At 38.5% G+C, this 14,993-nt stretch overlaps 1 protein-coding gene across 1 annotated transcript; it reads right to left on the reverse strand.

Annotated features, from left to right (window-relative positions):
- Positions 1–10,130: 10,130 nt before the first annotated feature.
- On the reverse strand, positions 10,131–14,628 carry LOC144970626 (uncharacterized). Its single transcript, XM_078910451.1, has 2 exons — positions 13,968–14,628; positions 10,131–12,768 (listed from the first exon to the last, which is right to left on the reverse strand). Exon 2 carries the CDS (start codon positions 12,760–12,762, stop codon positions 10,876–10,878), a length of 1,887 nt encoding a protein of 628 aa, XP_078766577.1. The 5' UTR covers positions 12,763–12,768; positions 13,968–14,628; the 3' UTR covers positions 10,131–10,875.
- Between the last annotated feature and the right edge of the window lie 365 nt (positions 14,629–14,993).

Here is a 14,993-nt window from a genome sequence, read left to right on the forward strand (position 1 = left end):
AAATCTAAAAGAAATGCCCTACAAGAATTCCAAACTTCGTCATTTGACTTGGAGGAGTCACCGTGTGAGATAGAATTCATTTCGCCACCCACGAGAATAATGAGACAACGTTCAAAATTAAAGATTGGCTATAATAAACAAACGTGCTTTTTTGTTGTTGTTGTTGTAAAAAGATAGAATCAGGAGTACTCCATTCTGTAATGACAACAGACATGTAAGAAAATATTCGTGAAATAGCGTTATCTATCAAAGATTCTGATATGTTGTCATTTATTGCCGGAGGAGATTTAGTCGCCCAGGAGGCACACTACCATAGATTTGTCATGCACGATACCTAAAAATAAAGCTTTAAAACATGTCGCTGCTGATGATAATGATGATGTCACAGTTCTTGACAGAAGTCGAGCTTTGCTAACATTATATGTTTTTTTATAGAAGAGAATCCTACACGTATGACGATCAACATGAACCACTGCAAGAGAGAATGTATCGATGCAAGTGTTAAAGGTCCGGTTTGCCTTGCACGGACTTGTGTAGATGCGGGGGGTGTTAGGTCAGTACAGTAATGAGTAAAATTCTCTCTCTCTCCCTCCCCCCCTCTCTCTCCCTCTCTCGCTCTCTCTCTCTCTCTCTCTTTCTCTCCGTCTCTCCCACTCACTCCCTCTCTCTCCCTTCCCTCTTTTATCTACTAGTTACAACACGGAATAACCATCAGTTAGCTACCGTAAATGGTTACCAGTGTATTTAAAGTTTTAGAATGCACATTGTATTATCGTGGTTATTTCCTCGTGAAAGGAATGCTATATAGATGTAAAAAATAAAAGTGCTAAAAACGCACTGTTATAATAATCTGCCAGAGTGGTTCTATAGCAGCTGTATTTATACGGGTCTTAGTTACCTATATGCCAATTTTCAGGATTTCAACCCCCTATGTGCACGGTTTTAGCGTAATTTTCCCTAATACAATGAAGATGAAGAAAATATATATATTTACGCAATTATTTCCCTTGTTTAATATAGCTGTGGTAGAAAATCTAAGGCCTTAAACAGATACGTTATGATTGATTGCCAGAGTGGTTCTATATCAGATGTTTTTTCTATCAAAATTTATAAAAATAATAACACAGCAAATATTTGGCGCAATATCCACTAGGAGTAAACACATTGTTCTTGGTATCAAACCTATTGTAAATTTGACGCTGATTACGAATCTGACGTAAAAACAGCGAAAATCCGATATAAAACTACACTTTTTTATATTGCCACGCCCCCGATAACCGATCGCCTCGAAAAATATTAAGAAAGGCGGGATTTGCGAGCGACCGACCGTCCCTCCGCTTGTCGGTTACACATTGCGATTTCACTACGATTTGCTTCAGCCGTGCCTGTCCCCAGAACGTCACTGGTAGAAAACACAACGTGTATCAGCCTTTAAGATAAAGATCTGAACAAGTGTGTATGAAAGGTGCCACACCGACGTTCCCTTATAAGCAGGTCTGATCACCCAATTCCTTATGGACTAATTGTTGTAATGGAAATCTCAAAAAATGACGCAAACTATTGTTCATTCCAACGCTGTTAAACTAGGCCCATAAGAGGGTTCGGATAACAGACCGGTATATATGTACACGTCGTGCCAGACCTGTCCCGGCAGCAAATGACAAATTGCTGCCGCAAATTTTACCCCGAAGCACATTTAACCGCAAATTCTATTCTAGCCACAAAAAAGCAGCAATTTGTCCGTCTTAGACTTATTTTTTAATAGCATCTAAAACTGAGCATGATAAAATCGTCTGTTCTTGACAATTTTTTGTTGTTGGAGAGAATGTCTTGTTATGAGTCGCAGATTTTTAAAAGGATACCTTGTCCTGTTAATTGCCATATGATTCTTTGTTTTGAAGATATGGTGGTGGTCGTGTCTGCTAGATGTTCGCACTTTCGTTGTCCGATATTGGCGGAGTTTGAGCGAGTTCTCATATTATAGGTGTGAAGTTTGCGTCTTCGTCACTAGGGCATTTGATTGCTTGTCAGCTGGAAAATGCCACATCGTTATTTCCCCTTGTGACATCCTCCCACTATTGAGTGTAATATGTAGTGATAGATGAGTCTGCCACTAGGCACATGCACTATCGACACGAGGACAAAATGACCATTCCAACTCACTTTACATTACAATCAGCGACAGTATTCTACTAGTTGCCTTTCCATTGCATGCTGCCGAGTTTGTAGATATAAGTGAACTGTGACCGCTCTTGTATGGAAAATAGTATATTCGTAGTAAATAGCAGTATCTTAATTGTATACATTGGTTTAAAGCATTATGGTTTAAAGCATAGTTGGGAGAACGGTGGTCTTACTGGTGAGCCCGTCAACTAAGGAATTTATTTGATGACATCACTTCCCCACCGGATTGAGAAACGGTTGGGGGAAAGCTGGGGAAGAAATGCCTTTGATTGACACCGACATTTGCATATCATTACAGCCTGACGATAGGGGTACGGTTATATAGAATAAAAACAAACGAAAGGCCCCGTAGAGTGTATCGAGTTTTGGCTGTGATCATCGGACCAGTACTATGAGTAGACTCTGGCTGAGACCCATAGAGCTTCGACTTTAGTGTAGTCCTCTCACTCTAAATGGTCGCCCTTTGCTCAATGTAGTTTGTACAGTCCTGCAAAGCATGTGTGGTATCCAGTTTCCCCTCTCCAAATTCATTAATGTCTGTTTCTCCAATTGTAAATGCTTTGAACATGCGGTGTCGGAGACGGTTATGTCCGTTGCGAAGTCTGAAAATCTAACATTTTGCTATCAGGTTGAAATTTAACAATATCGACATGTTCCTTTTAATACATTTATCTCACAAAAATTACCGTGCTATTGATATTCAAATAGTGAGTAACAGTAAATATTGTATTTTTCTTACTTTGGCTCTGAAGGAAAATCTTGAAAAAAACCCAGGACGATGATGTTTCAACAGCTATCTGAAGATTAACAAAACACTAGATCCTAGACGTAGCATGTGATTCGAAACAAAGAACATTATTTTAATAATATAACTACTTTTATAACTTCAATTATTTCTCCTTCATACCTTTACCTTTCTTTAAAGTAACTGGTACTACTGAGCACCTCAGAGGAACAATTTATCATCAAAAGGGAATGATATACAGTAGGTAGACCTGTAAATGAGGTCTATAAAAATTGACTGAAACTCTTTGTAGTGGAAAAATCCAAAGAATCGAAATGAATAGTAAACAGCAAGCTCACTTGAGCAATACAATGGCAGAAAACTAATTTGCGCGGGAATTAATTAGGCTACTTACCAGTGTTCCTTATGATTAGGTACCCAATCAGTGAAGAAACGGTCAACCAGTTTGTTTACAAGGTGAGGCAATCGAGATGTGCTTGTAGCAATCATATAACTTTTAATCTGAAGTTGTCTGCATAACTCGCACTTTCGGCGTTCGCATTTTACTTTTTCATACTTTTACGTTCCACCAGGTAAATGTGGTCAATTTTGGCTTAGACAAAAGAGTGAAATTTATCGCTCGGCGACTCAGTTGAAATAGGCTACCAGTGGGACCACGACAGGTTTGGAAAGTTGAAAAATAATTTTTCTTTTCACTATAAATATAAAAAATAGAAAATTAGGGAGCAGGCACTGGCATAAGATAAGAATCAGAAAAGATGTTTATGAAATAGTGCCAGGTAAAGTAGAAAGAAAAATGCAAGTTAAAAAAAAAAGATTGATAAAAAAACAAAAACAAACAAAAAAACAAAAAGAAAGAAAAAGAAAGAAAAAGAAACAAAACAAAACAAAAAAGTTACAACAACAAACCTCCCCCCTAAAAAAAAAAACAACAACAAAAAACCCCCAAAGAACTAACTTAAAAAAATGGTCGCCTTTTGCTCGTTGTAGTTTGTACAGCAAAACATGTGTGGCACCCTGTTTCCCATCTCCACATTCATTAATGTCGGTCCCAAAGTCGCGCGAATTCAAGGCAAAATGTGGGACACGGCGATTTCGTATATGCTATTAAAAATAATTCATTACGACGGTTTTTATCAATATATTTGAAATTTGGCACACAATTAGACTAGTAAAGAGGTCATTTTAGATTATGTCAAGCGGCAAAACCAATGCAATTACTAGAACACCGTTAAAAACAAATGGTTGCCATATTGAGTGAAATATTTCTATAACTATCAAGAGCAGAGATTTTGCGGTTAAAAAGGTTATGTATGCACATTTCATCTAGCCTATTTATGTTTCAAATTTCATCGGAATATAAGTACTTTTCACGGATCAACTCAGAACATTAATCCAATTTGCGATTCAATGAGTAAGAAGAGGAGACAGCCACCCCCCCCCCCCCCAATCGCTTGCACGTAATGTGACGTCAGCGACGCAAGGCTGCCAGGTGGCCAGATTTCCAAATGACCAAATTCGATTTACAAAGTGGCTAAATAGAATCTCGCATGGTTTTCACTTCTAAGACTGACCCTCTTAAAAGCTAATTGAATTTGACAAACAAAAAATTGAATAGACTAGGATAAATGTCATTGAGACAACTGTAAATAAATAAAAGTTAATAAAAGAAATAAAATTCTATATTTGTCCAATTTTGGATACATGCATGGCCATCTGGATACCTCTGCCGCGAAAGTCTGTAGACCCACCTCTCTCGTTTTTTTGTTTTTTTTTTGGTTGGCATTTTTACATTGTGTTACGTCATAGGGGTGTTAATCTTGTCGGCTCTATCATTTTGTCTTACTAATCAGTTGATAATTCGACTTTTTAACAATCTTTGTCCATTTTGAAATAGTCTCTCTCTCTCTCTCTCTCTCTCTCTCTCTCTCTCTCTCTCTCTCTCTCTCTCTCTCTCTCTCTCTCTCTCTCTCTCTCTGTAAGGAAGTCTTACTCATTGCCTTTAATCCATTTATAAATTGTTTGTTGCATCATGTTTTATAAATTCATTACTGCGTAACAACGCATAACAAACAGGATGTTTTGTACCAAAAACCAACCCACTCTCAGATTCTTGCCTTATTTGTGTCACCTATAATATTCTCATGCATTGTTATTGTTTGATAATAATATAATAGCGTGATTCGCCCACGAAGCATGGCTTCGTAGTAAAACTGTTCTAGCTGTCTTGAGTTATCCCAAAATATTAAGTATTTCATTTTAATAACGTAGGAACTAAATTCTGCGCAGCATACCATATATTATGGATGATAATATCCTGCCTAGAATCTATAAATTAACTCTGTTTGAAGAGTAATTTCACTTATCCTGGAGAATCTGTAGATGACAGAGCCCGAGAAGTCCTCGACAGTCAACGAATAAATAATAGACATTTTTCATTTATTTAAAAGACACAGGTCCGAAGTTTAACTTCTATTTAAAGACATCGATAAAGTGTTGGTTATTATAAACGTAAAACTTGTGATTGTTAATCAGCCGTGTTTGTCATACTTTTGCCCAACATTGGGCACTTTACTTTACGTTGGGGTTACACCAAGACGAACTGTCGAAGGTTTTATCCGCAACGTTACGAAATCGAAGGACGAACTATCGAAAATATTTCAACCACAACTTTATTTTGGATCTGGAGACGAAGGACGAGAACGAGAAGTTTCCATCCATGACTTAGTTGCGACTTTGGAGTGGTCAGCTCATCAAACGGAGTCCATCCAAGCAAAGTTCAACATAACCGGGTCGTGATACTGATATTCTGATTCGTCTGTGTGGGCACAGGACAGTTTACAGTGACTTGTGTTATTGTTAATCTAAGTGCTTATATTTAATTGTGTTATTTTACCTATTATTATTTGAGGGTAAGGTGAGACCGAATACCCAAAGTCCCTATAATATTTTATTTTTCATATCTTCTACAAAGTCCCTGGTATCGTCAAATACTTTGTAATTTAATAGATAGTTCGTAAAATAGTATATTATTATTATTTAACCTGTTCTCTCAGTATTTTTCCTGTACTATATTATCAGCTTAGTCAATAAATATATTTATATATTATTAAATTGTTTGTTATTCTTGACTTCATGTCTGTGCTTTGTGCCCTTTGAAACAACAGGAGTCCTCCTTTTGAAACTCTTATCTATATAGATTGAAATCTACAACGGTAGCTTGATTTCTATCGAACTGACCTCGTGACATACACAAGCACACACACACACACATACACACACACACACACACACACACATTCTCTCTCTCTCTCTCTCTCTCTCTCTCTCTCTCTCTCTCTCTCTCTCTCTCTCTCTCTCTCTTTCCCAGAAATAACATAAGTCATGGTCTCACGGACTATTTTGATTGATAACAATTTAGCAGGCATTTTTCACATCATTTATATGGGTTGTTAACACAAAATCGGAAATGTTCCAAATGATCAATATTATGTATATTTTAAAACAAAATTACGGTTGACTCTAGCCATAAAACCCTCAAACTATACAAGTTAAAGCTCTTCTCGTGTCTTCATCATATGTGACCCACCGTTTCAAAGCGGTATTATGTCGGGATACACTATGTTAGGGAAATTGATTTCATATCCACAAATATCAAACTTTGGTTTACTTTCTCTACGTCATGGTGGAATATAAATACTATTTATTGCTTTGCAAAAACTTATAAGGTCCGATTTGTCATCATTCTATCTCTAAATTTACATTTTTGGGTTATGAATCATCCCGACATAATACCGTTTTGAGACGGAGGGTCACATATTTTCTGAGAATTTGCCGTAGAATTGCCAAGATTCAATATCATATTCCATGTATTAAGCGATATACATCCACAAACCTGAGTAAAACGCAGAAAAATATCATAGCGTCCCATATTTTCCTTATTTTTTTTCTCTTTGTGAGTCATCGAATATAGGACCATTTTGAAATTGTATAACTTTTTTATTTATGAATGGATTTTCAAAATTAAAAATGATTTTTACTCAGTGGAGATAGGTCTTTGATTTAAAGATATTATTTCTCAACAACAACACAAACTCATAGTCATTGCTAATTTTGCACTCACAATGGTTAAATAATACTTCAAAACATTAAAATTATGCATTAGCATCTACTTTCATTTTCAAAAGGTTTTAGTGAATTAGAGATGGTCAAAGAGTTAGAAATTAGAGCCAACATTTCATAATTTGACGAATTGTTCGCTATAGTTGGCAGGTCTGTATGTACGGGTGTGAATCAAAAAGCAAAGGGATAAATGTCCTATTGAGTTCAATTCTTGTTCATGTGAAGTCATATTTGGCTTAATTGAACTTACACATATGATCTTGAAAACAAAATTTGAAAAAGTTATGGCTGTTCAAAATGGCTGCCCCCACGAATGTTAGTCAGCGAATGTTAGACAGGAAGCTGTCATTGAATTTCTTGTTTTCGAAGAAGAAACCTCACGTACATTTTTAAACGCCTTGGGAAAGTTTATAAAACTCATGCATTTTGTAGAGGCAGTGTTTTTGGGTGGATTGAACGCATATCTCGTCATTTAGAAGAAAATGAGATGCAATCCAACACTTAACCTGAAACCCCCTCAACCATGTCTTTATCTGACAAATCTTGTGATGATCGCCAAGTAGTGTCAACTCATTGAATTAAATAAAGACAGAAGCGCTGACCAGATCTGATAGAAGGGATTCTCTTGATGAGATAGCAGGTACATATAGACATTGAAGTGACTGAAAGCAAGAATTCGTCGAGTTAGACCGGATTTGGAGATGGAACGAGTACTGTTTCTTCCTGAAAATGTCCTTCAACACGCGTGTAAGGAAAAGGGAGGTAATCGATGGACAACGCTGTCTCACCCCCCCCCCCCACCCCTCCGCATTCACCAGACTTAGCACTTTCAGGCTTCCATCTTTTTGGCGCACTGAAGGAGGCAATGAGGGGACATCGCTTTGAAGACGAGGAAGCCAAGACCGTTGTAAAAGGAATTGCTGAAAGTTCATTCAACTCAGTTTTACGAGGCCAGAATACATGGCCTTACAAAAAAGTGGACTGTGGCTACTGAGAGAAGCGGAGACTCTGTTGAGAAGTAGCTTTCTACTCGGCTAATGCCAAACTTTAATTTGAGGTATAATGCATGGTTTTGATTCAATTTGTTTTAAAGTAATAAGCAGAGTCACATTACTTTTTGACTCACCCTCGTATTATATAAAACTTCATGAAGTAACTAGTGATTTTGTGATAAATCATGTTTTAGCATAGTTAAGTACCTACTTGGAAAAGGCTCTTTACTCACATTCTCTCAACGTAATTGGGTGTGAAATGAGTAGGGGAAGGTTGGGTAGGTCGAACACCCGGGTAAGTTAATCACCCTCAATCTACTTTATAGTTTGGTTATTTATTGAGATACTTCCCCATGGAGATTGTTTATAAAAACGATGCTTTGTTCTATTTATACTTTCATCACATTTCCTTCTCCTGTTTTCAAGAAAAGCGAGAAAGTCTCTTTTTTAAACTTAAAAGTGAAATCATCACTCATCAAGTTAGTTTGTTAATTTTCTTTCCTTATTTATCTTAGATTGATACGAATACATTTTAAATAATAGCCAATCATTTAGGCATCAAATATAATAGTGCTTATAATAATGTGTTTTTTTCTTTCTGAAATGAAACTCGTACTGGAATAGGGTCGTGGTAAGTTGATCAATTTGATTTGGGGTAAGTTGATCAATTCGATTTGGGGTAAATTGAGCACTTGATCAATTAACCCCAGGAAGATTATAGTTGTACTTTTAGTTCAAATTTATCATTTGCGCAACACTTAATTCAATAGAGATTAATTAACAGATAGCAATGATAAGATTCCTCGATTTTTAATCAATAAATTATGAGGTATCATTCCATGGGATACCAATCAGTCATCGTTTTTCTCTTTTCAGAAATGTGGAATTATGACTGTGTCCAAAAAAAGGTGTAGAGCTGTAGCATACGAGTTCAGGGCAAGGAATAACATTAAAATGCCTATGTCATGGGTCGAGAATTGCATTGGCATGGTAAGACTGATGGTTGACATTTTCCGACAGACACTTCCTTACAATTCATTTCCCTGAAGCAACATCAATTGCTCGTGCAAATGCTTTTAATAAGCCTGTGGTAAATAGATTCTTTAACAAAAGCCATGGATGACAATGAGTTTTCTCCAAACCAGAGATTTAATTGCGACGAGAGTGGATTCACAAATGTACAGAAACCGGATACAATGTGAGGTGGGTACCAGTGGGGTGTGAACCCAAAACTATGTGAGGTGGGCAAGAGTGGGAGGTGAAGGCGAGACTGTGGGAGGTGGATACCAGTATGGGTTAAGCTAGAGACTATGGGATGAGAACACCGGTGGGGATTAAACCAGAAACTACGGGAGCAGGACACCAGTGGGGATTGAACTGGAGACTGGGAGTTGGGTACCAGTGGGAAGTGAGCTATAAACTTTGTGAGTTGGGCACCATTGGGAAGTGAACCAGAGAATATGTGAGATGGGCACCAGTGGGGATTGAATCAGATGCTTAGGAGGTGGCCACCAATGGAGGGTGAACTATAGACTGTGGGAGGTCGGCACTGGTGGGGAGTTACCCCAGAACTGAGTGAGGTGGTCACCAGTGGGGTTTGAACAAGAGACTATGGGAGGTGACCACCAATGGAGAGAAACTGGAGACCTGTTTCACTCCCCATTGGTGCCCACCACCCATAGTCTCTTGTTCACTCCCTACTAGTGCCCATCTCACACAGTTCTGGGTTCACTCCTCTTTGATGCCTACCTCCTATAGCCCCGGGTTCACTTGTGTTCATAACTCTTGAGTCCCGGGTTCGCACCTAACATTTTCACATCCCAAGTTTACTCTTCTCTTGTGTCCACCTCCTCTAATCCCAGGTTTAATCATACCATGAACCAAACTGAGCATTGTTTACCTCACATGAATTGCCTTTAATTTGGACAATAAAGATTATTATTATTATTATTATTATTATTATTATTATTATTATTATTATTATTATTATTATTATTATTAATCACCTTTAGTGTCAGCCTCCCGCAGTCCCAGTTTCAGTCCCCACTTTTGTCCATCTGGGGTATCACGGGGTAACTCTCCACTGGGTGTGTTCTTAAGGGGGTACTGTCACAATAAGGACAATTTTATTAAGTTTTATCAAAAATGATCTTTTCAATGCTTTTTCTGCAGTATTATGTGTGTCCAAGCATATTTCTAAAGACTTTTTGGAATAATTTCCACTATCGGTGTGTATGAGGTGGCATTTTAGGGGTACCCCGCCCCGAAAACTTCAGATTTTGGGAACAACTTTTCTCAAAAAGTGTCTATTCAATTTCACTGAAACTTGCTATGTAGGTGTCTTTAATACTGCTCTACATTATGTCAGAGGGATTTTTCTATTCTTATCCTAGTAAAGATTTTATAGCATCCGGAAGTCTTCAATCCGTAAAACTGTGAAAATTTTTCCTTTTTCGCAGTTTTTACCCTCTTTGGACCCCCATATCTAAAAATATAATGCTTATATTGCCAAAAGCCTCTGACATAATGTAGCCACACTATAAACACACAAGTGTGTGAAAGGAAAAAGAAATTGAATAGACAGTTTTTGAGAAATCTTGTTCCCTGCTATCCCACCCCCTAAGAAAATGACATTTGAGAAAATGGGAAAAAACGAACCTTCTCGTAGATTATACAAAATATAGTGTCATGAACCCCCTAAACTGTGTTGTTTTAAACCCAAGAATCATTCTCCTGTGGAAAAAAGATACAATTAGTTATGAATTTATAAAAATGGTACTTATCCGTTTGAGGTAATCCATCCAATGTCACGTGTCGTCTGGGACTCCGCAATCAGAAGCCGCCTGCAGCATACTGCTCACCGCCTTCCAGTTGATGTAAACGTTCTTCCTCCCTTGTCTGTGCTAACCTCCTCATCTCCCTTTTCCTTTTAAAGACAAATTCACCTGCTCTGTCTGCATTCTTTATCCTAACATTGTCCCTTTTAGTCCCATGCTCCACAAAATGTCGTCCCACACTAAGTCCTATTGCCGAAATGAAATCCTGCGATGCCTTTGCTCCCTTGTTGAATTCTCCTACTCCAATCCCACATGAAATTTCCAAACGCTGTCTCCCTACAAACACATGTTTTGGACACCTAGACCAAATCAAAGCATGGATGCTTTCATTTACATTCTGAGTCATTCCAAATAAACATCTCCCCAACAAATCATCATCAGTCAATCTAACATAAACGTCATGGATGTGTTCTGCTACAGTCGGTAGAATAAATGTGGTCATATGTCTGTCGTGGTCAGGTGCTGGCAGACCATTAGCCTTGGCTTTCATGTAGAAGCACCAAGAATCAATTCCTTCTGGGCAGTACTCATGGCGTGGCTGTTTATTGGTTGAGGTGCAGTGATAAAAAGAAGCCCAAATTGCGCGTCGCATGTCGTCCACAGTACTGTTTGATCTAATGGCCCGCGTGTAATATTTCTGAAGTCTGGCGATCTTTGCCTTTGTCAATTTTCCTTTTCCATTCCCTCCTAACGTTACCTTTACCTTCTTCTTGTTGTCCACAGTCTTCCGCAATGCTGTTCCTAGTCTCTTCGCTACATGATTTACACACTCCCTCTTCTCAATTGTCATCCCCTCATACGGTCCCGAATTGTTTAGCTGCTTGATGGTGTTGCTGTCCCCGTCACTAATCATTGTTCTATATCTAAGTCCATTCCGCTCTACAGATCTACTCCACATATTCACAGCCGCTACCTGTTCCATACTACCTGATGATCCTTCATGGTTCCTATCACACTCCTCCTTATGGCCACTCAAGAATTCTGCATACCTATCACTATCCCCCTTCAGCTTGTCTCCTACTGTCACACACTTATGGCAATACTTAGAAAGAACCTCATGGTCCACTACAAGTCCTGTTCTGTTCTCTATCACACATCCTATCCCTAACATTGATTTATGTCCCCTCGTGTGCCAACTACCATCATACGAAACATCAACATCAACAATTGGTTGCCCTGCCTGCTCAGGATACGCTCGACGAACAACATCAACAGCTTCAGAACGGAGACGAGACGAATAGCTGGCGAACTGGCGGTGGATGGCCTTCTGGTGGCGAAGAAAGGTCTTATGATGTAGTACAGGCATATCCATCATGCCGCAAAATGAGGCTAAGCCAGCCTGTCCACTTCCATTAGCCAAGGATGAAGCGACTCCACGACGATTAACTTCAAAATATTTATCTTTTTTACGAGATGTATAAAAGGACGATATAACTTTTGAACATGATTTACAAGACAAATGTAGAAGAATGGCAAGACCAACAGAAGAATCACGTGAAACCTCCAACGTAGACTGGAAACAAAAAGGGCAGAGAAGACAATCAACAAGATCCTGGAATACAATCAGCTGCACGATGGTCGAACATTCCAATGAAGACGAAGATGAAGGCTCAGACGTAGAGGCAAAGAAATCCAACTTACGAGCTGATGATGAAGAAGCAGAAGCTGAAGCTGTTGGTTGCGGCGAAGAAAAAGATGATGGAAATAAAGGTGAAGTCGCTGCGTGGGGCGAAGATGTCACAGAAGATGTGGATGCTGGCTCTGGTTCATTAAAAAATTTCTGCTTCTTCGCATCCCTTGCCTTCTTCAAAACATCTTTCCGTGACTTCCTTTTCATGCTGCTAATGGAAGCATTGAAGGTGGAAACCTTGGCTCTAGGCATGACAATCTGTGAAAATAAATAAATATAAATATACCATAATAAATAATTTAAAAAAAAAAAAAAAAAAAAAAAAAATATATATATATATATATATATATATATATATATATATATATATATATATATATATATATATATATATAAAATAAATAAATCGGGGGTTAGCTTAGCTCAGCGTTACGGTCTTTGCTTCGTACCGGAAAGGTACCGAGTTCGATCACCAGCCTCTGTGCTGTGTGGACTTGAGCAAGCCATCTCGCCCTAGCTCAATTTGCAGCGCAGCACTGCGGTTGACGCCTTGGTTATTCCAATCTACCCTTGGAATAGACCCTGGAGAATAATTTCCACTATGGGATGAATAAAGGGGTTTTAAAAAAACAATTTTATTATAACATTTTTATTGCACCCCCTACTGCTAAGCAGTGTTGGAATCAGCCCAAAGTTTTGCCTTAAAAGCACAAAAGATACCCACACATAAGAATTCTGGCTACCAATCATAGTTAAGCACAGATCTGGTATTGCTTTGGATCAAAGTAAAAAAAACATTAAAGAAATTAAAAGAGCAGGCAGAAAGGCCGCTTTCTGGGCAAAATGAATTCCTACCACAATAAGGTAACTAAAAGTCACAGTGGGCTGACCACCTGCTTGGCTAATGCCTTGGTCTAGAGTAATTTCACTTTAAAGTGGCCCTACACTGAAAGGTGAAAAGGCAGAAACTATAGATCAGAAAGAAAGAAACGCCTTTAGGTCAAGAGACGAGAACCATACCTCAGAGCATTGAGAGCACCCCCCCCCCCCCACACACACACACACACAGACTCTTGTAGAATGATGGTTATAAAAAAAAATAAGCACAATCTAGATAATCTCTAAGTTCTAACTCACTGACGTCAATGGTAATCCAAGTCTAAGTTAGCTTTCGACGTCTATCTGTCTGTCTAAGATCTACTATAGATCGGCGTTTAGTTATCTCCTTATTTAAGCTCAATGATCTTCACTAGTCTAATGTAAATCAAAGAAAACAGTATGGTTCTTAATAATCGTATTAAAAATAAAATAAAAACAAAAATTAGCCTTTAGAATTATTTACGAGCAGCATTCTCTTTTACTATCGTCAATGTTTACATTTTAGAATGGAATGCACACTTTGAGACTGTAACCGGTCAATCTGATTTCACTAGTAATAAATAAATAGACATACTTACTGGCTAAAGCGGTATCCAGGCGTCGAAATGATTATCTACCAATTTTTGGTTCTTTGGAAAATGATGATAAAACTTTGCAAATAAGTAAATGGAGTGAAGTTTGTCATGAAACGACCAAAAATCAGTTCGAATCGAAGCGTAAGTAAACGTAGTCGAATGCTCCGGAAATGTACCCGTTGTTATGTCACGTGACTGAAAACCGGGTTACGATTGGTCTTGGAATGTGAGCTAAAATTTTCCATGACGGTAATTACTAAAAATAACTCCTAGACGTCTCTTCAGCCAATCAAAGAAAGGAAAATAGGCTTGGAATTTCTCGATTTCCCCGCCGACCTGTGACACATACGCGAAAGAATGTGAAAGAACGGAAATGCCCTTTCCCTGACATTTCTGCTAATACCAAATAAGCCGGGGTTCAGTGCGGGTTACTAAGGACTATCGAACGTTGATTCTGACGAAAATGACGGAAAAACTTTGCGTTTAGACGATAGTTGCGTCACAAAAAAATTATTTAAAGCACTTTTTTGTAAAAATTTAGCCTTTTGAATGTTTTCAGTGTGTTAAAGAAAGGTTGAATTACCTGAAAGTGCCCTAATCTCATTTTCGATAATTTTAGTGGAATTCATAGTAAAACCGTCCTCTCGACCAGCGCGTACCCCCTTAACTTCCTCAGCCTTCGTTTCACTCACCAGTATTGTCCACATCTCACAGTCCCTGGTTCACTACTCGCCACTTGTATCTCATCCTATAGAGAGTATCCCGATGACGTCACGCGCTTACCATCCACGGTACTTCCCTTGAACTAAGAGCACTGTAACTTTCTATCGCGTTGTTTACATTAGAGAGAGAGAGAGAGAGAGAGAGAGAGAGAGAGAGAGAGAGAGAGAGAGAGAGAGAGAGAGAGAGACAGAGAGAGAGAGAGACAGAGATAGAGAGAGAAAGAGAGAGGCACACACACACACACACACACAGAGAGAGAGAGAGAGAGAGAGAGAGAGAGAGAGAGAGAGAGAGAGAGAGAGAGAG

The sequence above is a fragment of the Berghia stephanieae genome, chromosome 4, assembly GCF_034508935.2.
Source record: "Berghia stephanieae isolate SIO BIC M18660-M18661 chromosome 4, UCSD_Bste_1.3, whole genome shotgun sequence".
Taxonomy (NCBI): domain Eukaryota; kingdom Metazoa; phylum Mollusca; class Gastropoda; order Nudibranchia; family Aeolidiidae; genus Berghia; species Berghia stephanieae.

Coding starts and splice junctions, on each gene's coding strand:
- LOC144970626 (XM_078910451.1), bottom strand. CDS start 12,762: ATGCCTAGAGCCAAGGTTTCCACCTTCAATGCTTCCATTAGCAGCATG.